The following is a 26496-nucleotide window of genomic DNA, read 5'->3' on the forward strand; positions in this document are numbered from 1 at the left end:
GGAAAACAAAATGGCGGACAGTTGGGTTCGACAGTTGTTGTTAATTTGAACTCAATTTAATTATATGGTTATAGTCTAATAGAGCCCGCAAATATTCAAATATCGAGTGTGAGTGTTTTCACTATTTTCAACGCAACTGTTTGAAAGCAGCCGAAAACCTGGCAGCATAATATGTCTGTGAATTACGCAGCCGGCCTTTCTTATTACCCCCACAAAGGAAAGTGTGGATTGCCTGAGGTACAATATATTAGATCTTGCACTGAATCTACTGTTTGAACAACAGTAAACAACATTTCTTTTTATTACGGATACGTTTTCCTGTTTTTATCCTGTAGGTTTTCGATTCTCCCGAGCAGTTCGACCAAAAGATGGCAGAATTCACAAGGGTTGTTCGCGAGTCCAAGTACATTGTGTTTCACACAGGAGCGGGTGTTAGTACATCAGCGGGAATCCCTGACTTTAGAGGACCAAAAGGAGTATGGACTTTGGAGGAAAAGGGAATAACTCCGCAAATGGAGACTACATTTGATGATGCCAGACCATCTCTGACTCACATGGCTTTGGTCAAACTCGTGGAAGAAAATGTCGTTCAGTACGTTGTGAGTCAAAATGTGGACGGGCTGCATATAAAGTCGGGACTTACAAGGTATAAATATCTGTTCAGGGAGCGAGTGAAATCCTATATGAAAAGCTCATTAAATACATTGTGATTCAAATTCATGATAAATATTACCAGGGTATGTCCAGTAATATCAAGTGAGTGGTGGAACATGAGGAAACATCATTTTGTCCAGAGACATGTGACATAAGACGGTAGTTACTAAACAAGGAATGACCGAAAATGATCTTGACTGATGTCTAAAACGACCTAAAATAATCAAAAATAACCTTGACTTATGTCTAAAATGATGTAAAATAACATTTAAACTAAACTGGAACAGTTTAAAATAGCAATTGCCAGCAATAGACAACAGAAGGTATCCGGTTGTTTTGCCAATGAGTTGTTTCGCGAACGTCTCGTTCGCCAGCGTCTTAGGTTGATTGGCCAACGTCCTAAGTCGCTTCGCCAACGTCCTGCTGGTCAATTCGCCAATGTCAGGTATCCAGCACTAACAAAAAAAAAAAAGCTGCTTGTTGATGTTTGGAATGTAATCCTGATCTTTGGGTGATCCTTGACTGACTTTACATCAATTTGCATGTTTTTGATAGTTTCACAAGCCGGCTCATGGGCACTACATCGCGGTAATTTTCACAGTGAAAATATGACTGTTGAATACCAGAGTTCGATGGCTTCTGATGGCTTCTTAGCAGGAGGAGTAGTGTGGCAGATTCGCACTTACTATTATAACAGCTTAGGATATTCACACAATATCCAGCTTCGGTTTGTTTCGAGTTTGAAGAGACATCAAACGATTAGATGATGAAGAAAAGAGGTCAAAGACGTTGGCGAACGAGTCGTTGGCAAAACAACTGCAAATCAAACAGAACAACAGAAATGAATGCAAGGGCTGAGTGCTTATGTTTAAGTCTGAGACATGGAGCTCAGATGCCGTGAACATTTAAAGACTGAAGACGACTTGATTAATGCAAAAGATTTCAGAAAATTCTTGAGGAAATTCTGGATGATTACTGGCCAACTTGTGGACCACAGAATGATGACGTAAGCTTGCAAGGAGCTTGCTAAAGTATAGCACAAAAAATCGGAAAGCAGAGTGAGCCATGTCCTTTGCAAAATTTTTCTGCCCAGACATACACTCAGCTGACATAACTTGCTGATACTGGTTTTTAGCGCTAGGGAGCCTGTCCACTGGTTGACTGCAAGGATTTAGCTTATTGCCTCGAGATATGTTTCTGTACAACATTCAAAGAATAAAATATATATTTAGCCAAGTCTAAAAGTGGAGCCCCTGATTGCAATAAGTTAACCATAAAAGTAAAAAAAGATTCGTTTTTCATGGATCAGAAACTCAAAAAATGATCAACTCTTAGTCTGTACATGTAATTGAAATTATTCAGTGTGTGGTTGCACTATTTTTCTTTTCCAGTTGAAGACTTAATAGGGACTTTCCAAGAAAAGAGGGGTTATTTTGTGCCAAAACATTGCCCTTGTACATAGCGCCTCCTTCTCCCCCACAGACTAATAACCTGGCTTGAGAGGTCAACAGTGTACAATAAGGGTGACAGGCCTACACTCCCTAGCACGTGTTTTAGTCATTTTGTTCATAGTTTGGTTTTAGCAAGTATCTTAATTTTGCGCAACCGCACTCTTTTGTAAGATATGAAGGGCGGGTCTTTGTCGATTATCTTGGTTTCACTTAGTATGCCACTTAAGAACACCTTAGATCATTGCACTTCTACCAACTGCTATTTTGGATCTGAGCATCATTTTTGGTTATTTTTATTTTAGAAAAAAGTCAAGGTTATTTGCGATCATTTCAAGGTCATTTTTAGCCTCTTCCAGGCGTTCAATTAGTTGGAGCGCAGGGCAAAAAATGGTGAGCAGCAAAATAGGGGAAAAGCGCAGCAAGAGAAAGCAAAAGAGTGCCTGTGGGCAAACTTAACAAAAGGTCATTCCAGTATACTTGGATTTGGTATACCCTCTGATTGGCCAATTTTGACAGGTTTTGTCAATACTCATGAGTTACTGATGCAGAAGAGAAATGCAATATGGCAGTGGTCAGAGTAAAATGAGGTAGACAGGCCTACACGACTCCTACAGTTCGTGACATTTGTACATTTGCCATTCTCTTTTCAGTCTCTCAACCTTTCTTTGCTTCACACGTGTTCATTAAGCACACTTTATGTTATGTTATTAAGGCTCGGCTGTTTGCGAGTACAGTATGTTGTTTCTTGTAATAGATGTAGAGATCACTTCATGGAAAATGCGAGGGTACAAATTTTATTCATGAGTTGAGTTTTCTGATACGTATCAACAAGTGAATAAAATCGTACAAAGCATTTTCCATGCTGTAATGTGTTTGTTTCATAGGTACTGAGACTTTCTCGTGTAGTATTTGGTAGACAAATTGCAGAAATGGGGCAATGAAAAGTGTAAAAAAATAGTTTTAAATGGCTCATCAACAACTAAGTTAATGAAAGCTTATAAATTTACAAAACATACTGTGTTCAACATATATCAATACAGTCAAATGTCTAGAAGCCTGTCATTTTGAATTCCTGGCTTCTGAACCATTGTCTTCATTGAACCAGTTGAGTTTGTTAACGCCAGCAGCGCTGGACTTGAACCAGCCTTTTCTTGCGAGCAAGTCTGCCTTTAAAAGTATTGTTTATGGCCAGGTAAAAGGGAGCATCATCTTGATTCATTTCCTTAGGTCTCTTCCTGACAAAAATTTGTAAACTGCGACAGGATTTCTTTCAGTTCCGTCGGTCACAAACATTTTCGGTGGTACAGCTCTGGCATCGCTGTAGTCTGAACCAGTTCTAGTTTTTGTCTGTCTTTCATTAAACTCCAATTACTCCACTCCGCTTGCTGTTTTGTGTAGCTTAACATCTCCCCAGCACATATCATGATGTTCTTTGTACCCATGGGAGTCCAAAGTGGAGAGTGTTGTTTAGCCAGAGCATGCTTAAAAGTGCCTCAGGACCACACATACTGAGCAAACCCTTGTTGTACAATACCTTTAACTCTTCGCTTGTCAAAGCTACCGATGCGTTGGGTTTATTTCCTTTTCCTTGCTTCTTTAGCTGTTTTTGCTTGGATTGAAGAACTTTTCTGGTTTTCTTAAAGACCAAGTCATTGATTATTCTGGTAGAATTGCCCTTTTTCTTCAAGTGTTGTTCAAAACTGGCAATTAAACTTTGAAGCGAAGGTGGTTCGTACTCTGTGTCATCTTTAGTGCGGATGGAGATGATAAATTGGCCAATGTATTCATTCAGCTCAGCGGCTGAAATATCTTCAATTTTCCTGTCTTTGTCCTTCATTTTCAAATGTCTTTCAGGCAATCTTTTCTCTCATTCACTTTTTGAGTGGTATTTTTGTTTTCTTGTCCTAAAATAAATTCTTCAACTGAGCAAACAGAAGCAAACCTTCCCTCGGCCATTTTTCAAAGCATGCAGGTTTTTGCGCAACGGCTCTCGGATGACATTCTCTTCAGTACGTTCATTGATCATTAGTGAAATTTCATCGTTTGCCTTCCTGATAAGACAAACGGTATTTTTTCATGGTGAAATTTTGTCATTCGTGCTCCTCATTGGCTCCATTTAGAATCAGTACGAATTTTATTCACTATGATTTTCATGGGTAGATCTCAGTACCTATGAAATAAATGACATTTATCTTTGTCTGATTTTTCTTCAGAGACTGCCATAGCTTTAGTTCGAGGCCATTGCGTTACTTTGAGAAAGAATGCCATGATTTTCCAGTCAATTCTTGTTGATCTGTATGGCCCTGCAAATGATCCCAGCTCACAAATGATCCCTGTACTGCAAATGATCCCCAAATTATACCACAAATGATCCCAGGACCGGAAATGATACCCAGATTGTACCATAAATGATCCCGGACTGGAAATGGTCACCTCGCCATAAACTTTGGAAATGTGAGGACTCAGGAATTTAGACAGTGGATTTAAATTTATGCAGTCGCTTTTTTATGACCGTGAAACTCAGAAAACAGTGAACATTTGGATTTGTTTTCAAAAGGTTAATTTGGTACTGAACCAATCACTATAAAGTTCAAGGCACGCAAGAAAACCTAAAAACCACAAGCAATAGGCCATGTTCAATATATCAATATTCTAACATCAATCTGAGGCTTTCGGATCAAAATTGCAACTTTTTTAAAGTTTCCTTTGTCTTTCAATTCCCAAAAGAGACTTGGATACAAAGAAAACACCACCAAACGTAGAAGTTTGTCCTGAAAGCCTTGGACCCATGTTAGAACATTGATATATTGAACGTAGCCTATTACCGCTGATGTTTTAGTTTTCTCACCCTTTATTGGCTTTTTCCTTGCCGCACAATAATAATCCGTAACTATGTCTGGTATTCACGGTTTTCTGAGTTTCACAGTAATAATACAATATTTTGATGCAACAGTTACTATATGAAACGCAAGAAAATGTGCAGTATGAACAATTTGAATGCAAATTTCACAACTTTAAAAATGATATCCAACGTTATGCAATCCTGTGTTTGAAGTTTGTACTTTAGCTGGATCCTTCCCTGAATGACTTTATTGGGTCTGGGCCTGAGATGTATGGTAACACATGCAGGATGTATGTTCACTATATCCTCAAATTTGGAGACAACTGAGAATTCCCAAGTGGATTGACTACATTTTTACTACAGTAACTAGCACGAAGGAATCTTAGAGACTTTCGTGGGAGCCCGTGGCTATCTAGGACGCAGGTGTAAGAAGTGTACAGGGAAAAGTTCTAAGCGGTTAATTAGATGGCAGAGGCATCTGCGAAGATTCATGTTTCTTTTTGCAGCACGTTTCCTAAATGAAAAATTTATGCAGTCGACACATGTCAATTTAGTATTTTGCGCAGTATGAGAAACGTTTTTTATTGCTGATTTTATGCCTGAGGTGCTTGTCTTTTCTTCACCTAGGATAATTAAGAAAATATGTATCCATCCATAGACTTTTCATGAAGTCCATGCCATTCCTCACTTTTTGCGGTGGAATCAGTTCCGGTCCCAGGATCATTTGCGGTGCAATTTGGGGATCATTTGCGGTATGGGGATCATTTGTGGGCTGGGAACATTTGTGGGGCCGTACAGATCTCCTGAGTAGGTGTTAGCATGCTTCATGCAAGGAGTATATCCAGTTGGCGATCTAGCATTTATTTGTTGTTTTGGCGCTTTCAGCGATTTTCTTTCTACAAACGCAGAGAATTATTTCTCAACATAGCTGCTGACAATTGAAAGCCACAAGCCAGCAATCATGTTATGGGTCCCTGTAGGCAGTCTATAAGTGGGCGGAAGGACCTTTTGTTAAGTTTGCCCACAGGCATTCTTTCGTTTTCTCTCGCTGCTCTTCTCCCCTATTTTTTTCGCTCACCGTTTTTCACATTGTGCCCAACTAACTGAACGACTGGAAGTGGGTAGGTCATTTAAGACATCAGTCAAGGTCATTTTAGGTCATTCCTTGTTTTCGTAACTATGGGCATCATAAGACTCCAGTTTGAACCTGGACATTTGCTTCTGTGGAGTTTACAAACCATTTGAGTCCTATTATACTTCTGTGGGGTAATTTTCAAGGTTGTTGCAAGTTGCTGAAAATCATAATTTAGTGCTACTATGATGAAATTTGCATCTTTCCAATCTAAGCCATTTTAAAACATAACCGTTTAGTCTGTATGAGAAGACAAATGCTGTTTACTACCATATTTTCAAGTACCATTATCTCTTTTTGTTCTAGAGATATTTGAGTTCTAAAAGTATGCAAATTAGCCAAGTGATGACATCCAATTTGTTTCAAAATGTTATATTTTTGGCAGTAAGATTCTACTAGATGTGCTCCACAATAAGAGCTTAACAGTTTTATTACCATGGCAACACACTGGGTTCCAGACCTCCCCAATATTAAAGGCTTTTCTGGCCATCTTTGGCGTTTCATTTTGCCAATAATGCCTCATCTGCATGATCCAGCAAGCATATAAATGTATTAGGTGAGTTTGTGACCTTGTTTAAGGCCTTGTTTGGAAATTGCGCTCTTACACTGGCACTTTGAAAGAAAGCCCCATCAACCTAGACATTTTCTGAAAACTTAATGGTTATAGAATACAATCATATCTTTGAAACTTTCTAAAAAGCCATTGTCGCAGTGATATTAAAACAAATACCCAGAAACACTGTTTTGCTTAAACTGGTGCGGTTCCACACGTGAATTATCGCAGTGGCGTGATTAACATCGGAAATGACTTTTCACACATCGCCCTCGAAAAGGCTGTTGGCAATTTTCCAGATGTGGTTTGGTTTTTTTTCTACAGCCTTCTAAAGTTTAATATTTTCAATGTGGACATTTCCTTCTACTAAAGAGGTCATAACTTTGAAACAGAAGCGAAATTAAACAAAGCCCGACACCCTTTTTCGAACAAGTATCCTGGCACATTCCTGCTGATATTCAGCCAATTCCGTTGGAAGACACATGTAAACAAACTAAAAATGTTCATCCTTATATGCAGTTTTATTTTGTCAAGAAAAAGACGAAAAAACCTTATGTGAGATTGGTATGATTAGGTGTTAAAAATCCCCTCTGCACTGACAGATGCCTACAATTCTGGCACGGAAACCCATCGCAGTGAAATCATCCGAGTAGCAACAAACTATCAAGAGCTTTATACAGGTTTGTATTTAACCTGCTGTGGTTTCTTTTACTTAGAAGATTCTGTCGGCGGCATTGGTATCATCTTGCTCAAGTTTAGGCTTCTTCATGTTCCAGACATTTTTTGAAACCATGCCTCGTAAAGCTAAAAAGAGGAAATCTCAAGGTCTACATCATCTACATCTACATCTGCGCTTGACTCCTCTCTCACTGTGGAAGTTTCGGAACTGTGTCCATTCTCCAGCAATTTTGTGCAACTAGCACTTGTCGTATTTTGTCCTTCAGCTTCATTGGCGGGTCTAGTGTCCTTGAGTTCCTTCAACCATTCTTCTTGGTTACAGTGCTACCCATGGTCGCTCAGAGCCAAAGATCTTTTTCCACCTGTGGGTTCCACCAGATTTTTGCCTCTTCGGCTTCTATGAAGACGAAAATGGGCAAGAAGTTTTCTTGCGTTTTCGTCCTGACATAAAGAAAGTTTGACAAGAACGAAAGCTAACTTGGGATGAAACAACCAGATCAAGAACAGTTTGTGTGCACAAATGAAATATCACTCCTCGATTTCCATGTGACAACTGGCGGTGAATTTTAATTAGAGGTGTCAACGTGCCATAAGGGGTTACTGAGATTAGAAAATAGTTTTTCTCTTTATCATATAAAGTAAAAAAGTTTTTTCCCCATTCTTTTTGCAAAGTGTTTATCTCAGTCTTCTCAATTTGAACAGAAAAAAAAAGAATTTTCACATTTTTTGTAAAAATCCACCTACCATGATACCTTAAGGTCATTCCCCAGTGTTGCATCATGCATCCTTACTGCACATAATTTATGGCATCATTAGCGCGTGTTTGTGCACACGCACATTGAAAACATGGCAGATTTGCCTTGATATTGAGTTCTGTCAGTTGAAAATGGCTATAGCTCACTAACAAGCTCAGGCACCCCAAATTTTTTTCCAGTCATTTTAATCAACTAATCATTAGCTTTGTGTGAGAAATGACTGATCTGATTTCTGTTGTTGAAAATTGAATAAGAAAAATAACAGCTGCACTGCAGTCTTTTCTATTTTGCAGTTTGATTGCCTTGGCAAGCAATTTGGTTCCAATTTTTAACATGGATTCAGCTGTCTGTCAAAATCAAACTTGTAAAGTTTATTTGCGTCCGACACAAGTATTGACTGTAGTTTGATGTGTGTTTTCATGAGTCCGGGCTCACAAAAACTTTATAATAACTTGGAACGCATTCTTGTAACAAGCATTGAATAATGCTAAAATGGCACATTTTCAATGCCTCACTGCTCCTTAACGAACATGGGCACCCCCCTTTTTTAGTTTATAATTAAAGTTCTCATATGATAGATATTTATTGGACAAAGTTTGGACAAAAATCTATGTGCAGTTTTATTTCAGGGGAATTACCTTAATGTTGTTTTTGAGCTAATAATCACTGAAATATTGAAATCAGGTTGGATGGGACTGGAATAGAGTGGGCTGCCATGGGAACAGATTTTTTTATAATGCTAGGTGTGTTGCCTGTAGAACTAGCCTGCCAATGGTCTCTACTGCAAATTGACCAAGATAGCTAGATATTTATATACTTGATGTAATATTAGGTTGAGGGTTTGATGTCATCAGTCCTCAGCCCTCCTCAATTTGCATATTTTACACATTTTTGTGGACTTATGCGTTATGCATGCATAAGCCCAACAAGCTATCAAAATCTTGTGAGTCAGGACATGTTACATGACACAACTTTGGGAGCATGAATAGTCTGACAGGTAGACTGGATACTAGTTATTCAAGTGATTGTTTTCAAGAGAAGGCAGCCATTGCTACATTAGTAGGACGTAATCGTTGCCAGCTCTTGCTATATTGCATTGTCATGGTACTTCTTTGCTCAGCTTTTTAGTGGGATTTGGTTGCAGTTTTCAAGGTAAGGTATTTTCAATTTTTCAATCGCCCTGTCATGCTGTTTTGCTATTAGTTTTGCTGTTTTGCCATTATTTCCTTTCATCGCATATTAACTGCACTGTACTCATGAAAAGCTTACAAGATGCTTCATTTATTCTTTGTCGTTTTATTCAGGTGTTGCTGAGCGAGTTTCCTCAGCGATATGGAGTTTTTTTCTTATGCAAGCTTGGCTTTCAAAATACCGACTTCACTTCACATGGAAATCTTTCTGTCACGCCATCGATCGCAAGAAATCAGGTTGTGCATTTATGTACTTCAAAAGTTCTAGTTACTCTTTTGATACTCTTAATAAACTCCTAAAGAAATGGCTAGGAAAAGCCAATTTTTTTGCACATGTTATAACTTGAAAACAAAGCAAAAACCAGCAGCAAAAATAACAGGACCATGTTTTCTATTACATTTAGGACCACATGCAAAAATTCAGGCACTTTCAAGAAAAAAAATTTTCAACCAAATCATCACTTAGCAAGCTTTTGCACTCAACCCTTCAATTAGAAATATCACCTCTGTTTCTGGCACATTAACGAGTTCCTCGGGCACCCTCAGTTTTCTGATCCAGAGGTCATAACTTTGTGCAAACCAGATGGTCTCTCAAGCTCTTAGGACAACGAAACGCCATCATGGACAAATTTTAAATGGCCTGCTTACACCTATTGGAAATGTGTTAAAGGGGATGTAACTCTCTTAAAATTCCCCCCTACATTAGGTAGACCTGGGTGATACGTAACCACAAATGGTAATCTTTTGTTAGCTGTCTGTGGCTTCGGTGTAAGTAGCTCTTGCCGAGCCCTGTGTATTTCATCATGAACAAATTTTTCTTGACAACCTCTATTAACTAAATACTTTCTAAGATCTATTTAGAGTTCCTCAGGTACGCTCAGTTTCCCAATCTAGAGGCCATAACTTTGCACAAATCAGATAGTCTCTCAAGCTCCTAGGACAACGAAATGTCATCATGGGCAAATCTTTAAGACAAGTTTCAATATGTATAATATATAGATTTGATATAAGATTCAACCCACAAGCTCCCTCAACTTATGCTTTCAGGTTTAAAATAGAATGGAAGCAAGACATAACTACTACATACATGTCACTTAGACACGATTTTGCCCTCTCTTTGATTCTTGGATTGCAAAGTTGTCATTTATTCGGTTGCTTCAACATGAGTTTTAAATAGAATATCCATTGCCGTTCTGCTTTCATCATCACAGGTGCTAGCAACTTGTCGGCATCGTTTCTCAAAAGGCCGTTCAAAATCCACAGACAGCCATTACTACTGCTGTAATATACAGATCTCTTTCAAACCCACCACAACACGAGACTCGTACGCAGTTGTTATTTACATGTTTTGGGGGAGAGAAGATTGGATATTAGTGTGGATTAAGGTGCGCGAGGTGTCATGGAAAGCACGGAAGTTTTCTGCGACCCTTCCCATGACACCTCACGTGCCTTAATCCACACTAGTATCCAATCATCTCTCCCCAAAAACAAGTGAATAGCGACTGGGTATGAGTCTGCCACAACCCAGCCAAACACTCCGCCATTTATGACAACATTGAATTGACCATTAAGTAAGTGGCTCAATAGGTACATCATGAATGGTGTAACAAATTGTACTGCATAATATCATCAAAGATGGCAGAATGTTTTGTGGTGGGCTTTGAAAGAAATTTGTATGTTACAGCAATAGTCATGGCTCTCCTTGAATTTTCAACAGCCTTTTGAGTAGTCTTTTCAACAACCTGTTGATAGCTCTGGTGATGAAAGCGGGAGGTTAATGGATATGTTTTTGTTTTGAACATGCATTGAAGTTAACGAAAAGATGACCCAAAAGGACATCAAAATCCCAGAATCAAAGAGAGGGCGAAATCGTGTCTAAGTGACATGCATGTATTATTTATTTCTTGTTTCCATTCTATTTTACACCTGAAACCGCAAGTTGAGGAAACTTGTGAGCTGATTCTTCTGCTGCAGTATTCTGAGCAAATCATGGAGTTTGGAACGAGTTCATGAATCTACGCGAGAATGGGCACAGGGCAAAGAGCACAAACTTTGAGGCTTCCCAGAGGCTTCCTGGAGGCTTCCCGGTCATTCATATACTGTATGGCCACAGCAAAGGAAATGGCAATGTGTAATGACATAACTTGCGCCCTAGCCTGAACCCAAGAATGTTACATTTGCACACTGTAACATTCAAAATTTTGCCAATACGAGTAATCTATTAGACAACCCGTAAGTGAAATATTTGTTTCTTTCTTCCAGTCCGTAGTGGGGGTCCTTGTTAATTTCTTTCCTTGTTAATTTCTTTCTTCCAGTCTGTAGTGGGGGTCTGTGGACCAGGGGTCAGTGTTTTCGGGTTACCCCAAATACACTCCAAAAATATTTGTCTCAAGTGCTACTTTTCGTTGAATTTTTACTCATAATCGATAGGTATTTCTCGTTGATTTTAAGTTAGGTTAAGAAAACAAAATGGCTTTTGTCTTTTATTGGATGTTCATGAAATGGCCATAAATTGTAAAGTTCTATGCAAACAGTATGCCAGCACAGAAAAAGTATTGAAGTCCCCAAACATTTTATTAACAACCCTCCAAGTTAACGTTTTTCCTTAGTGGCCATTTGGCCACTGACTGTTCAAGTATGGTTGCCAGTGAAAAATTTTAGTCGCCAAAATATATGCATAAATTAATAATTAATTAATAATAAATAATAATCTTATTATTATCTAACTGTATTATTAATAACATTTTCCTTGAACCACCAAGTAAATTGAAGTCCCGTTCAGTGAAAGAACTACCTAATGTTGAGTCAAGTATGCTTTTATTGGAATGATTGATGATCAAAAGAAAATGAGAATTAAGAAAAAAAGTCGCTTCACAAAACACAGAAATATTTGTGTATATCATCTATAATTCATACAACAGGAGCAGTGCAAACGACACAGATTATACCAAGTTAAAATAAGGTAGCCTCATTCGCAGCTGAATGGGGGAAAGTTTTCTAATGTTTATCAAGGCGGCATCAAATTCTTGCTGAGACCATAAAGTGAACACTATTTTTACGTTATCGCTTATGATCTTTTTTAAATGTTCAACCTCGTTTTCTGCTTGAATAAGCAAACGATATAAAACTCCATCTGAAAATTAAAGACTATTGAAATGGACAGAAAAGTTCACGCTCAAATTGTTTGTTGTTTTGAATTTAATATGCGAACCGCGGAACACGAATACTCAACGCGAAAATACTTTCACAAGTTTTAGGGCAATCACTAAGACGGATATTTTTTATTGATGAAATCTTTGACAATTTAAAAATAAACCCAGGTTCGTTCAGACAAGTGAAATTTATTTACAACTGCGAGCCGCTTTTCATCACAGTTTTTTTTATTTATAGAATCCCCCGTGCTTGTGTTATCAAGTTTGTTGTAAAATCAAGTATTTTCGTGTCCGCTGAAACAAAATACGTTTCTCAAATACAACTGGATGTTTCTCAAATATATCGTGGATCCTGTCACCGTCGAGCTTTCCAAGCTTTTGCAATTCCTCTTCTTTTCGATGGCAAATGACCGGATTGCGTGCGTTGTCTCACGCTTCCAGGTAAAATTGTCATGTGCCAAAGTTCAGTCAAGTGGAACGAATTTCGTCGCGTCCCAAGCTCAACTGAATGCAATTCCTTGATAATGATAATAATAATACTTTATTCAAATACAGAGTACAAAGAGTATTTGAAAAGGACCATGAGGTTATCCCTATTTAGGTCCCCTAACTAAAATTACAATCTAAAATTTAAAATTGTTGTAAAGTCAAGTATTTTCGTGTCCGCTGAAACAAAATACGATGATCTTTGTTTACCGTGTAACATTTCATTTTATTCAGTCTCCATTTCTGTTGGTTAAAATCCCACAACAACTAGCTTTGCAAAGTGAATTCTTAATGCTCAGAACGTTTTTCTTTTCGCTCCGGATGATAGTCCGCTCAAGCTCCTGACGCATGGGTCACGTTAATTTTAGTCGCCGAGCTGGCGACTTGCGTTCTAATTTAGTCGCCAGCTCCAAAATTCTAGTCGCCATGGCGACTAAAATGGTCACAACTTGGAGGGTTGATTAATTAAAGGCTATTCACAACACTACGAAATATGCACCTTACCTAAGATGAAGCCACCGAGAGAAATCAAATTGCACAGTTCAAATGAATATCTGTGCTTTTAGACTGATAGTTGTAGAACATGATCCAGTGGATTTCATTTTCACATTGCATTTCTTGTTGTAGAAATACTAAACCAAAGAAGGCCAATTAAATATGCATAAATTAGTGTCAAGTGGCCATTTTTGCATGGGGTCCCCTTCACTTAAAGGGAATAAAATGTTTTGACCTAATTTTTTGCCACAATTACTCGCTCACCAAACCCAACATTTGTGCCAAGTTTGAGCAAAATTGGTGATTTGATTTGTATTACCTCCTGCCTGGTTCTGCCTGATTCTGCCTGGTTTCCTCATGTACACACTCTTAAGAACTTGGCAAAGCGTATGAATCGACTTAATTCCCTCTCTCCTCTGGGAGAATAGGGTCATAAAGCATATGGACAGGATCAACTTAATGCTGAGCTCTATAAGCGTTATGCTTGCATCAGACATATTGTTCCCACTTGTTGCTTAAGTATGGAATGGTGATAATTTGTTCATTCATTTATTTATATGTATGTATTTATTTATCTAAATGAAGTAACACACCTTAAACAAATTAAACGTATCACAAATTACAAATCACAATAACATAATACTGTGCTATGGCTACTTCGATACTACAAAGTACGTTACTTATTTACACCAGGTGTTACTTACTTACATTAGGAGGAAAACAAAACAAAAAAAATCTGACAACACACATTAGCTACAATTAAATTAAACAGGGGAATAAACAAGAAAGAAAAACTAAAAGAAAAGGAAAACTTAAAATAATGTACAAAATAAACAAAAAAGCAAACAAACAACTAATAGCATGGGGAATGGGGAGAAGTAAGATTTAAAGTAACCTAGTCTGTTAAGTTGGTGAGGAGCATAGTCACGTCACGAGTAGTTTATTGGTGTTAAGGTGGCCGAACACAGTTTCGTGCACGCTTTTGCTGATGCAATTCAGCACACACACAAGGATTGCCAAAAACAAACGTGCCATCAATAGCGCGATCATTTTATTTACTCAATACCCGCAGTATCTGTGCTATTTTTCTCTATAACTGAATGCAGCATATTGATGACGTGAGTCTTTTATTACAAAGATATGTTAGAAAAGGTAACGATGCAAAGAACCCAGCAATTCTAAGCTTTTTCTTTGCTACCGAAAGAACCCAGTTAAATGCAGCGCATGCATAGTAAGTCAAAAAACCACTCATTAGAACCACTCATTAGAATTTCATGAAATTTGGCACAAAAATACTTTAGGAAATAAGTAACTGGGGTATTGAAAATAATTGAACTTTAACAACGGAAATTCTAGATATTCCAGTGAACCTTCAACAAGGGATAATTAAAGATCTCTGTTAAATTATTAGCAAAATGGTGTTAACTTGTGAGAATCGTTACAAGCTTGTTTTATGCAAATTATAAAGAAAATGTGATGACTAGATTTTCTGCAAATAAACAAAACCGATTTTAAAGGCCTGTTTATATTTATTCATGTTGCCATGGCAATGGCATATATGTCAGCTTAACCAAAAAACCAAAGTTTGTGTTAACTAGCTTGCTGCCATTTTTGACAACCAAGGGATCAAGGGTTTTAGAGAAAAAGGTGAATGAAACACAGGTATCAAAAATTGTATTCAGACACCTTAATTTACAAATTTTCAACTTTGTGTTTATAATTGATTGTAGTAATGAATTCAGTTAGTACAAGTGAACTGTTGTTTAGCTTACTTACATACACACAGAATTTCATGAAAGGGAGGGTGTAATTGAATTTTCTCACTAGCACCAGATATGTTAGGTGTTTAAAGGCAGCGAAAAGTGTTTCTTTTGTATCTGGTTGAAAGTTGGAACCATTCTGAGTGTTAAACCAATTAATGACTGCATGTGAAGGTCTTTGTAAATTTGCAGTTTATAAAGGTGTGATTTATTGAGTCTGGCTCATCACAGTAGATGCAGTCACGGTCTGTATTTATCCCATATCTGAAGAGTTCTTTCTTTGTAATGACAATCCTATCAATAAATTTGAACCTGTGTCATTATACCAGTTCCAAAGAAGGGCATATTTTTGATTTTGCTCGGTCTTAGTTGGCATTTCCTCGTAAGATGTTTGTCAGGCAGAATGGGAGGTGGAGATGACAATCGACTCCTACCAAAACTCAATCTTCCGTCTAAACTTTCTGCTCTGAAGGTTGTGTGTGTAATTGATACATACTACAGGTAGTCCAATTGTTTATCGAGTCACAACTCTGACTAGTGGATAAATCTGGCAATGAAACAAAACAACTGTAAATATGATGCATTGGCCTCCATTCTTTTTTCAGATGGTACATGATTGTTTTTTCTATTGCTGTTGTTTTTTTTAGGTCAAAACTTTCAGAGCTCCATGGTAATATGTTTGTTGAGAAGTGTGACAGGTGTGAAACAGAGTACATTAGAAGGAATGCGGTAACAACAGTTGGATTGAAGAAAACTGGAAGAATGTGTCAGAGGAAAGGTATCAGAGGACAATGCAGGTAGTCTTCATATTTGCATATTTATGGCAAAAACACTCACGTAAGAAACTACATTTTTTGAAGTCTGGTAAAATAGTTTCTTATATTTTGGGGTAGTTATTGGCAATTTAGGCTAAAAAGGTTCTTAGGTTCTTAATGTCTAAGAAGTAGATATAGTTGTTGATTACCGGAAAAATAAATAAACTTAGGTTTGGTTCTTAAATATACAGTATTTATTCAAAACTGTGTTATGTATTTAATTTTTCTTGTTGCATTCGAGAGAACGCAGTTCTAATCGGGTAATGCAGAAAAATTTGAATTTTTGTGTATGTATCTTTCTGTGACACCAACTTGCCCCCCCCCCAAAAAAAATTGTTCAGGGGCGAATGACGTCATCTCCATGTTAGTCCATGTGCTTACTTTCGAGTGTTGTGCAATATTGCGGACTTTCAAGTGTCCAGGCAGCTTATTGTGGACTGTAGTGGATAAGTTGTTTATTTAAAGTTCGAAGTCAGTGTTAATGGCATTTAGAAACCTTGCAGACATGTCTTCACAAAATGTGTACAACTTTTCGTATGAACAGAAAGCTGTAGTTTAGTAGACTTGCCACAAGTCAACCTTTTCTTAATCCTTAACTTGTTTATCTCCCTTGAGCGAAATCGAGCGACGTAAGTCGCGAGAGGTCGACTTGTTTCACTTGCAGGAATGTGAATCAGAGCGTAAATTTTTGGCGCAAAAAACATGATTGACATTTTTCACTTTTCATGTGCTCCGCGCACGATCATCGCGAAAGCAGGAAATGATGTCCATCAAAAAGAGCTAAAAAGTTTACGGGTACTGTTCCCTAACTCAAATTAATTTATTTGTGTACAGTGCACTATGTAGCCAGCTACCCTGGTCCCAGAGGTTTTTCTTGATTTTTCTCCGCATGAGAGAGCTGCGAGAGAGCCACGAAGCAGTGAAAACACGAGTCGCGAAGTGGCGACTCGTGTTCGCCGCTCGTGTTCGTGTTTGCCACTTCACGAAAAGAAGAAAAATCAAGAAAAATCTCTGGGACCAGGGTAGTAGCCAGCAGACAAATGGCAAAAGCTGCTCCATTGAGTAATGCCTTCTGAAAAGACAAAACCGTGTTTAAACCGATCGGAAATTATTTGTTTTAGTCTAGATTAACCAGCAATCGACCAGAGAGCTGCTTGACAAATGCTATAAACTTATGTAGATCTACCTTGTACCCACAGGGATCCGAATTAACTAAAGAAGACGGAATTAGTCGGGGAGAATTTTAATTCTGTAAAGCTCTCTTGATTAATGCATCAGTCAATTCCAGCAATGCCCATCCCCCCCCCCCCCCCCGGGCAACCGCGGGGCATTTGCGTATCCCGGGGCGACCCCCGGGCATTTGACACACGTGTTTTCGAAAGTGCCATGGATGAGTTCATCGGGAAAGACGAGGCGTTTGTCGAACAGTGACCTGTCCGTCAGGGACTACAGAAACTTGTAGATGTTTTAAAGGTGTGTTTTCTCAATTTTAGATATTTCTTCATTACTTGTAAGCATATAAATATACGCGACAAGGTGAACTATATTTTGTTTATCACAAACAATCACTGACGTGAACACAACTATTTTGCATTTCGCATTCAAAATTAGCCTAGTATTTTTTAAATTCATGAAAGTGGAGTTAAAATACTTAAAGTTTGCGAATTCAGTCATGCGATCTTCAAGACAGATCTTGCGAGCTTAAAATGCAATGCATCATCATTTAAAATGTCTTGATTCTTCACAGAAAAAGTAGCCTGTGAAAACAGACACCTATTATCGCTCGCAGCTAGAGGCAAATCCGCCACGATCCCAGTTATCCACTAGCAAACTGTTAAAAACAAATATGAAGAAACAAATATAATCAGAATCAACTAACACGTACTGTTGTCCTTGAAGTCTTACTGTTGCGTTAAAATACTGAACAGTTGAACGTTTTATTCACTGATTAATAAAAAAACTGTAGAGGTGTTGGAAGGCGAAGATCCCCGGGGCGGGGCATTTGCCTTCTTTCTTCGTCCGCACCCCAGGGCATTTAGACAGCTTTTGTGTCCCCACCCCAGGGAATTTGCCCATTTATTTAAAAAAAAAAATGCTAATGCCCGGGGGTTAGCCGGGGGGGATGGGCACTGCTGGAATTGACTGACGCATAAATAACGTTGAGAAATGAAGTCGCAACGGACGGCAGAGAATAAAAGCGCTGTTCCCAAAAGTCCTTCATTGATCGGTGACTGCTTTCAACGCGGTAAAGTTGGTAAAACGGCCGATGCAAATTTGCTGTGATGCCCTTTCTTTGTAGAGAAGAAACTTGGTCATTCATTAAATCAACTAAAAGTGCAACAATTATGCATCAGTCAATTCCAGCAGTGCCCATCCCCCCCCCGGCTAACCCCCGGCATTAGCATTTTTTGTAAATAAATGGGCAAATTCCCCGGGGTGGGGACGCATAAGCTGTCGAAATGTGCCGGGGTGGGGACAAAGAAAGAGGGCAAATGCCATCCATGGCACTTTCGAAAACATGTGTGTCAAATGCCCGGGGGTCGCCCCGGGGTGCGCAAATACCCAGCCCCCGGGCCGCGATAAAATTACAGATGCCCCACCCCCGGGACTGACAATGTGAGCAAATGCCCCACGGTTGCCCGGGGGGAATGGGCACTCCTGGAATTGACTGATGCATTACGCAAACTGCAGGAACGGCTCTGTTCTTGGAAAGGTCCAAACCTAATTCTCCAAACGATCTGGATCACGCATGAGCTCAGATCGTGTCTGCGTATAAAGTAAACAAACACGTATTGGTCGGATAAATAGCGTTCCACTGCTTTTCCCCGCTGTCCTTCTTTCGAAGACTTGAAATTAAGTTTGATAGACCATATTCAATTGCTTCCATAAACTTCATATCCTTAAACATATCCGAGGACAAAAGGTGAATGAAAAAGATTTTCATAATACTTGAACTCAGCAAACATTTGCTCTGCGAGTTGTGTCGTTGATCGTGCACGACGTCATGACATATAGTCAGTACTTGTTTTTTCATTGGTGAAGTTGTATTTACGTCACCGGTGGAAAAATCCATCGGTAAAATTTGGCACGCTGCAAGTGGGAAAAGTCCTTTCCAACAGCGAAACCAACAGGCCAGGGATGAATTATTGGAAAGGACTTTTAGAAAGTCTAAAGTTTAGCTGCGTGTTGTTTACCCTCTTCTCTTCGACCAAACCCAACGCTGCTTTCTGCGGATTAAATCAAAGGAGGAAATGTGTAGTTTCACTTCGCTGGCTTAGATTTCTGCGCGCAAATTATATAGCATAAACCCAATGAAAGTGTTTACATTCGAAAATAGTTCAACTCCCACAGGATTGCTTTGGTACACCAACATGTCCTCCATTTCATTGTTTCGGAAGCGAAAATGCCCTGTATCTGTTCCCCCAAAGCCAAGGCTATTCAAATTTGTGTTCGTAAACAGAATAATTGTCTAGTTTTGGTAATAAACGAACGTTGTCTCACATACCAACGGAACAAGCATTGTTTGTGTCGATTTACATGGTCGGCATAAAGTAGGGACTGCGGATTATGGACTGGGTATAAAACACGGACTCGGGTATAAAACGTGGACTGCAGACTAAATGCAGCGTACCAATTGCAGTCCGTGTATTTTACTGACCGGTGGTAACTGATATTACATAATACATGTATAAACAAGAACAACCCTCTCGTATGCACGTGCTTTGCGATTAGTTCATTTGTTTTTACTCCTGCTGGAGGGAGGCCAATTTTACGTCTACCTTACAGCTCAGGCACAGAATGCTGTTCCTAGAATTTTTACTTTTTTAGCATACCAAACCTACCAAAACTCAAACACACTCTTCAATCTACGATTAGTATTAGTAATATAAATTTGCAATCACAAGGTCGCACTCTTTGGTTAAAATCTTTATTACATTTGAAAAGCTCGGTAGAAAAAGGGTGTTTTTGGTCAAAAGTGAACTTTGTTAAAAGCACTCCAAATCTCGCATGCAGTTTTGTTCAGGTGTCTTAAATAATGACCTGTATTTTTGTTTGCTGAATTTTGCTTCGTTTTCGAGACGTAACGCAGGCAAAAAACCCTCGTATTTGTTGTCACATCAGCGTGCGACCGCAAACATGTTTTCTTCTTTTTCACCTAAGAAACAGTAAAATGTTGCTTTCACGTCAATACGCGACCGCAAAGATGTTGATTTCACATATCCACGGGCGGGCGCAAAGATGTTGATTTCACTTAAAAGCAATAAAATGTTGCTTTGACGTCAATGGGCAGGCGCTAAGATGTCGATTTTACTTCAAAAACAGTAAAATGTTGCGCTCATGTCAATGCATGACCGCAGGGATGCTCACTTCACTTGGGGAACAGTAAAATGCTGATTTCACGAGGCTCTTGTGCTAATAGGGCTAAGGTTGAGATTAGAGATAAAGTCTAGTGTTATTCGGCAGGGTTAGGGCTTCCATTGTGGACCGTTTCTAGTTGACTGGCGGTCACCATAGGTTGATTTCACTAATAAATAGCCAAGTTTGTTAGTTCCACTGTGAAAAAAAACAGGACTTACGCCACATGTTCAGTCAGCTCATAAACATTGAACAGTGGTAGTCAAATCGACTAAATCGATCAATGTTGATGTTACCATTTAACAGAAGTTAGATACACTATTGTACCGATTTGAAATAAAATCAACGCAACTTGGATCACAGATCTCTGGTACAATCGATCGCTTCTTGTCAGCTATTATCTGTGGGACTCCTTGTATCAATACGTTCAACATATCCATTTTCTTTCTGTTTGTTAGGCAACAAAACGTTTACAAAGCGTGATCACAATGCATGCTGGGAAGGGTCTCTTCGCTTCAGGCGCAGGAAAAGATGGCTGTCGATGCAAGACATATTTTATCACTCTAAGATCAGTTCTCGCTTTCCAAACTTTGATGCTGGGAATGCTTGGCAAATGGGCCACAACTTGCGAGAGGGTTTCTTTTCTTGGGCAAAGAACTGCTCTTGGACTTTGCTGCCTGGATTGACCTGACTTTAGACTATGAGTAGTCCCTGTGAGACTGTAAAAAAAATCACAAGGAAAAAATGGCCGCGTGAAATCCTGGGGGCGAGAGGCGCACGAAAGTCTTCTCACCCCAGGCACAACGGACTAAGTGAAAGAGGGCTACTCATAGGTTAACCTGACTTCAAACGCCAATAACTCGATTTTATCTACGTTTGGAAATCGGAGAACGCACTTTGCTTCTTTCACGGTGTGCCCAATCGATGAATCAATATCAATATAATCAATAATAATTAATCGATTATTATTGATTGCCTCCAATAATCGATCAAAATCGTTACTCACAATTCAAATCCTCTTAATTGCTATCGATTTTCATCGATTTTTTTCACATGCATTCTTACTTTCAATAATTTTCCTATAGGCCTGCCTTTCAGTAGCTCAAACCAATGTTGCCATTATGAAATTTTGGTACTGTTCTGGTGGCTTCATAACGGGAGTAAGGCATACTCTAGTTTGAATTCGAGTTCGAGTTCGAGTTGGACCTCGAGTTGGATTTTGAGTTGGATTTCGAGTTAATAATTTAAACACAAGTTAATAATTGACATTAAATGACGTTAATAATTCCACCTCGTTCCCAAGCAACGAAGGGTAACTCAGATATAGGCAGCCCCTAGGTGAAAAAAAGATGGATTGTATAAGCAGATGTACAAGCTAAGTGAATTTAACCGTAACGTGAAAAAATTGAAAGTTGCCATGAAAAGTAGGTGAAAAAGGCATTTTACTATCATTTTGCTGGTGTCTTTTTAACGCATAATGAGCTCAAGTTAACAGACAATTGATTATTCATTTTTTCCCACCATTTAGGCAATAACATTGCTGATACATACCAAAATATAGAGTAGGGATATAGATTTTCACCATTTGTCACTGTGGAAGAAGAATAGACAACATGACCTCAGATCATACTGGTATTGTGATCCTGGAAATGTGTGATTTGACATAAGATGACCGGACATGGACAATGTTAGAGTCATATGTCACACCACTTGCACTTTCTTAACAGAGATGGACACTGCTTTCTTTTGATGTACACCCTATTTAAACTCATTCATTCGCGCATGCACAATGAATGAATTTTAGCGACGGGGGCCTTCATCTGGGAATCTACATGGACTTTTAATCGGAAATAACGGTGTAAGAAGAAAGCGAAGCACGCTGACTAGGGCTTGAACCTCACCCTGACAATATTCACTTGGCCATTTCAACATTTGTACGTTAAATTATGCCAAGAAACGCTCTATATAGCTGGGGTGTTACCGCTGGCCTTTTAAAAATGCTACGTCATCGCCGGTGATCGCTGGTTGTTTTCACGGATGTTGTCCTTCGATGACAGGTGGGATGTATACTGTATTAGTTGTTGATAAACAGAGTAAATTTGGTTGAAAAATTGAAAAAATTTAGAATTTGTGGAGCACAAATTATTTTCAAGATATTCCTCCATTACGGTCATTATGGGCGGAATGAGTGTAAGCTCCTTAGCTCAAGGCAGCCATTGTGGATTTTGACTTCCTGCTTTTGCAATTTCTGGTGAGTAAATATTGCTTTCTTCAATTGCCTTGAATTTGTTTTAATCAAAACCAGAAGCATATCACCTAGAAGCGTTTAACTTCCCTTATCTGTTTTTTAAAAACTATGCTGCCGATTATTCCCGACCAATGAAAATCACTCTTCTAATTTTTGCCCATATAAGGAAATTCTGCATAGCGCGCTCTTCGCGAACTCCTCATGTGAATCTCTTGCAAAACAAACCTGTTTAAGGGCCCATTAACCGATTCATGCACGCGCTCGCGCGCGTTGCTAAGGAGGTGAAATTTCACTTCCGGTTACTTACGTCAGCCTGACTGCGGAAAATAATAACAACTCAAAAACTTGCAAATTCGCTTACATTTTAGATGTTTTTCTTTGTGTTTCACAAAATGTAAAGTAAAGCAAGTACAAGCAAAGACAAAATAAGAGAAAGACAGAAAAACAAGAGCAATAGAGAGAGAAAAACTAACTCCGTGTGGCTTTGTTTGATCTTACCGAGGTGCGCTGGTAGTGTAAACTGCGCACGTACTGATAGGGTAACTTTCAATAGATATCGGGCGCACTTCCGGTTTCTTTAAATGCTAAAGGAAACGCAGTGTTTCCTTAAAACCAGCCTTTTTCGACGAATTTCGATTAAAGCCAATGTTGGAAACATAGCTATGCATTCCTTTTTCGAAATCATACTTTTTTCAGAAAATTATGAACTTTTCAATATTTTGAAATCGTCTCAAAATCTGACCTTTCAGAAATGAAACAAAATCAATGCATAGCGTAATGAGGATTTAAATTAAAATATTAAATCAATGAAAAAAATCACGATAAAGTAATTTGCCTGGGAGCCTTTGCATTTTTTCTGTATTAGTCACATGACCATAGGCGTGGTCTGATGACGTCATCACTAGTGTTACTGACCATGAAAAAGTTAAAACACATGAAATAACTCTGAACTAACTAAAAATGATGAGGTTATATGAGAATAAATTTTCCTTAGCAACGGCTCGAAAAGATCAGTTAATGGGCCCTTAAAATGACATCTAAAGGGAAGAAGTTCTTGGGCATGATGATAAAGAAGATTTGCATAAAGGGAAAAGCATTAAGAGGGGAGGTTGTTCTTGAAAGAGTTTCTGGTGAGTTGGCAGAAACATTAGAGGTTTAACTGGACTCTTGTGCCAGCGAGTTCGGATCGGTAAAACATTGTAGCAGTCTGTCCATAGTATAAATAAAGAGATCAAGTGAGAGAGTTTTTGATTTATTTAGTGAACAGGCGAAGTTCTTTCGCAGCAAATACGTGGTACTTAGGTTAGGTGGTATTAATACGTAAGGGACGTATGAAAAAGTGAGGAAGTTAGGAAGATTGTTCAGGACAGTTGCAAAGATGGTGATATTGTACAGTCGATCGTTTCATGTTATCGGGAATGTAATAAGCGCTACAGTTTGAAGTATGCCATGGAAGTTCAAAGACATGGCAAAGCAAAATGTCGGAGGTTAAGTATCATCCATATACGCCAGAGGATAAGGTTTTCTTTGTTAAAGTTTGGGTCTGCTGCAGCTCTTAGTCTTCGGAAACGGCTTTGTAAAGTTCTAGATCTCCATATGTAGTCGAACGTCCAGCCACCTGTTGGATTGCAAAGCAGATCGCAGCGATCGATGTTACGGAGGACAAGTACAAAAAGTATGCCTGGTTATAAGTAGTAAAAATAAATGTGTTTGAAGGAGGAGAACTTGTTCGTGTTAAAGTAAGATTTAATTCCCTTTCTCGCCGAGTCATTCTCGAAAGTTTTTTCAGAGCTAGGTGGTAAACCAAGTGAGCTTCAACTTGTTTGGTAACGAGCCATCATTTCGTCAAGGTCACTTTCAAACCTTTTGTTTATCACATTTACATCATTTTCTAGCTTTATAGTTGTACGGTTTACTTGATGTACTTGCTTGTTCAGAGTTGTTCCTTTATGTTTTCAAGTTGGCAAATTATTGTATCCAGGGCAACAGCAGATCCATGCTTTTGGGAAACTGCCAGAATTTTTTTTTTCCACCTTAAAAATTATGGCTATTCTGTTAAGTGTCTACTCGGGTGGCAAAGAGACGATCACGATTGTGTTAAGGAAAGATAAAAGCCAATCAAACTGAATGAAAAGCTTTTTTGGTGTGTGTGTGCAATTTACATTGTGTGACTTGTGTAAATTAAATGCAAAACTTAGCAATTCAAGGTGCTGAGAATAATTGCCAATCTGAAAAGCAACTTGAACTTTGTGTTGTGACTCCAAAAATAACACAAGTCTTGGAAATGACTGAGATTTAAATTCATTTGTAAGTATTTTTCTAATTTATGCACCTTCTTGTGGGACTGGAAATTATATCCTGCTTTTACTCAAACAGTGGGAGTGGAGAACAGAAACATCAAAAAGGGGAACCCAGAGAAGTGGTAACCAGAAAGATTATAGCATTGGTTGCTAAATATAGCTCAACTTACACAAATAACTTCTTTTTGATAAAACAGAGGAAATGTCAGCTTTGTCTCTTTTAACTTGAATACAGGTCTAGTTGAACCTCCGGGCGTGACCTACTCTCCTTGGCAACCAGTTCTCCAGATTACAAAAAGTTTCAAAGTCAAAGCACTATATTTGGAACCTCTTGTAAGCAACCACCTCTTAAGCGACCGCGACCACTTCACAAATAATAGAGCCCAAATTCGATAATCTGATGTTGTATCATTATTGCATTCCTGCGTAGTACAGGAGACTGAAATTTCTCAATGGAAAGTACGGATTCTTTCCCAAAATTGACTTTTGACATGAATAAAACATTTAAAACATGGGGTAAGTCTCTGCAGTTACCATATGCTAATGAGGTGAAATTTTGACCCAATATGGTCTAAGTTCTCGTAAGCAACCACCTCCTGTAAGCAACCACTTAGGCTTGACATTTTGGGTGGTTGCTTACGGGAGGTTCGACTGTATTTAATTTTGTTCTGTCGTTTTTTTTTACCGGTATTTCATGATGGCATCTATATAGTGCAAAGTTTATGCCAGAATACCTAAATAGCATTCCTTGGGTTCTGAACAGGGTTTGCACAGGTCCTGGAAGACCTGGAAAGTCCTGGAATTTTATTGTGGCATTTTCCAGGACTGGAAAGTCCTAGAAAAAGGCTACTGGTCCTGGAAAGTTCTGGAAATCTGTTTAACTTGAGTACAAAATATGAAATGTATGGCAGACAGTAAGGAGAATTAACACTGAGATCTCAGGAGTGAAAGGGATATTGTGAATTTTAGAGGCCTGGAAAAATCAATCTGAGTCCTGGAAAAGTCCTGGAAATTTTTTTCTGGAAAGGGTGCAAACCCTGTCTGAAGCTTTAAAATCTTCCCAGACCCCCCTCCCCCCCCCCCCCCTGCTATGCTAGGTACCCTGCAGCAGGAATTAAACTCCTTGTAAGAATTTGGTTGCTAAATATAGCTGAACCTCCTTGAGTAACTTAAAAAGAGGCAATGTCAGCTTTTTACAGGCTTTGTTTATTTCTATTTGAATGTGGGTGTTGTGATGACAGCATCTATAAGTGCCTGCTAGAATGCCTGAAATAAAATTCCTGAAGTTATGAACATTCAATTTTTCATGTGGGAGTATGCCCTGAGACCCCCCTTCTTTGGACCCTGTAAATACGCTCAAACTTTCACTAAAGACCATACCACTCCTTTTCGTCAAACAGTCAAGGCAATTCAGCTATGATTTAGGGGCTCTGATCCTTGTCTATTTTTATGTCATAACTGGTGCAGTGTCAAAACTGCTTATACTGGCGTAAAATCATCAATGTTTTTCAGACTGCAATGATTTTACTTTTCAATTTTCATGGGGGGTCATGACAGACATTTAGGGGTACACAGGGGTAGGAAAAAAAATTTCTGATGAAGAGGTACTTTTTATCAAATCCCACCAGC

At 38.7% G+C, this 26496-nt stretch overlaps 1 protein-coding gene, 1 long non-coding RNA gene and 1 pseudogene across 4 annotated transcripts in view; 1 reads left to right on the forward strand and 2 right to left on the reverse strand.

Moving 5' to 3' along the window:
• Window positions 1-26496, forward strand: part of LOC145479477 (NAD-dependent protein deacylase sirtuin-6-like) — a 50917-nt gene that overhangs the window by 83 nt on the left and 24338 nt on the right. For 2 of the 3 annotated variants that reach the window (XM_081457857.1, XM_081457873.1), the window contains exons 1-3: window positions 4-237; window positions 336-646; window positions 15796-15945. In XM_081457857.1, coding sequence (XP_081313983.1) covers window positions 172-237; window positions 336-646; window positions 15796-15945 — 527 coding nt within the window. In that variant the 5' untranslated portion in view covers window positions 4-171. Of the gene's footprint in view, window positions 1-3; window positions 238-335; window positions 647-15795; window positions 15946-26496 lie in introns of those variants that run through there. The other variant, XM_081457866.1, reaches the window with a different exon arrangement.
• Window positions 717-8801, reverse strand: LOC145479680 (uncharacterized protein KIAA1958-like; annotated as a pseudogene).
• LOC145479898 (uncharacterized) lies at window positions 11730-15786 on the reverse strand. The gene is made up of 2 exons (XR_014048475.1): window positions 13088-15786; window positions 11730-12924 (listed from the first exon to the last, which is right to left on the reverse strand). It is a non-coding gene; the product is annotated as an uncharacterized LOC145479898 (long non-coding RNA).

The sequence above is a fragment of the Orbicella franksi genome, chromosome 1, assembly GCF_964199315.1.
Source record: "Orbicella franksi chromosome 1, jaOrbFran1.1, whole genome shotgun sequence".
Taxonomy (NCBI): Eukaryota; Metazoa; Cnidaria; class Anthozoa; order Scleractinia; family Merulinidae; genus Orbicella; species Orbicella franksi.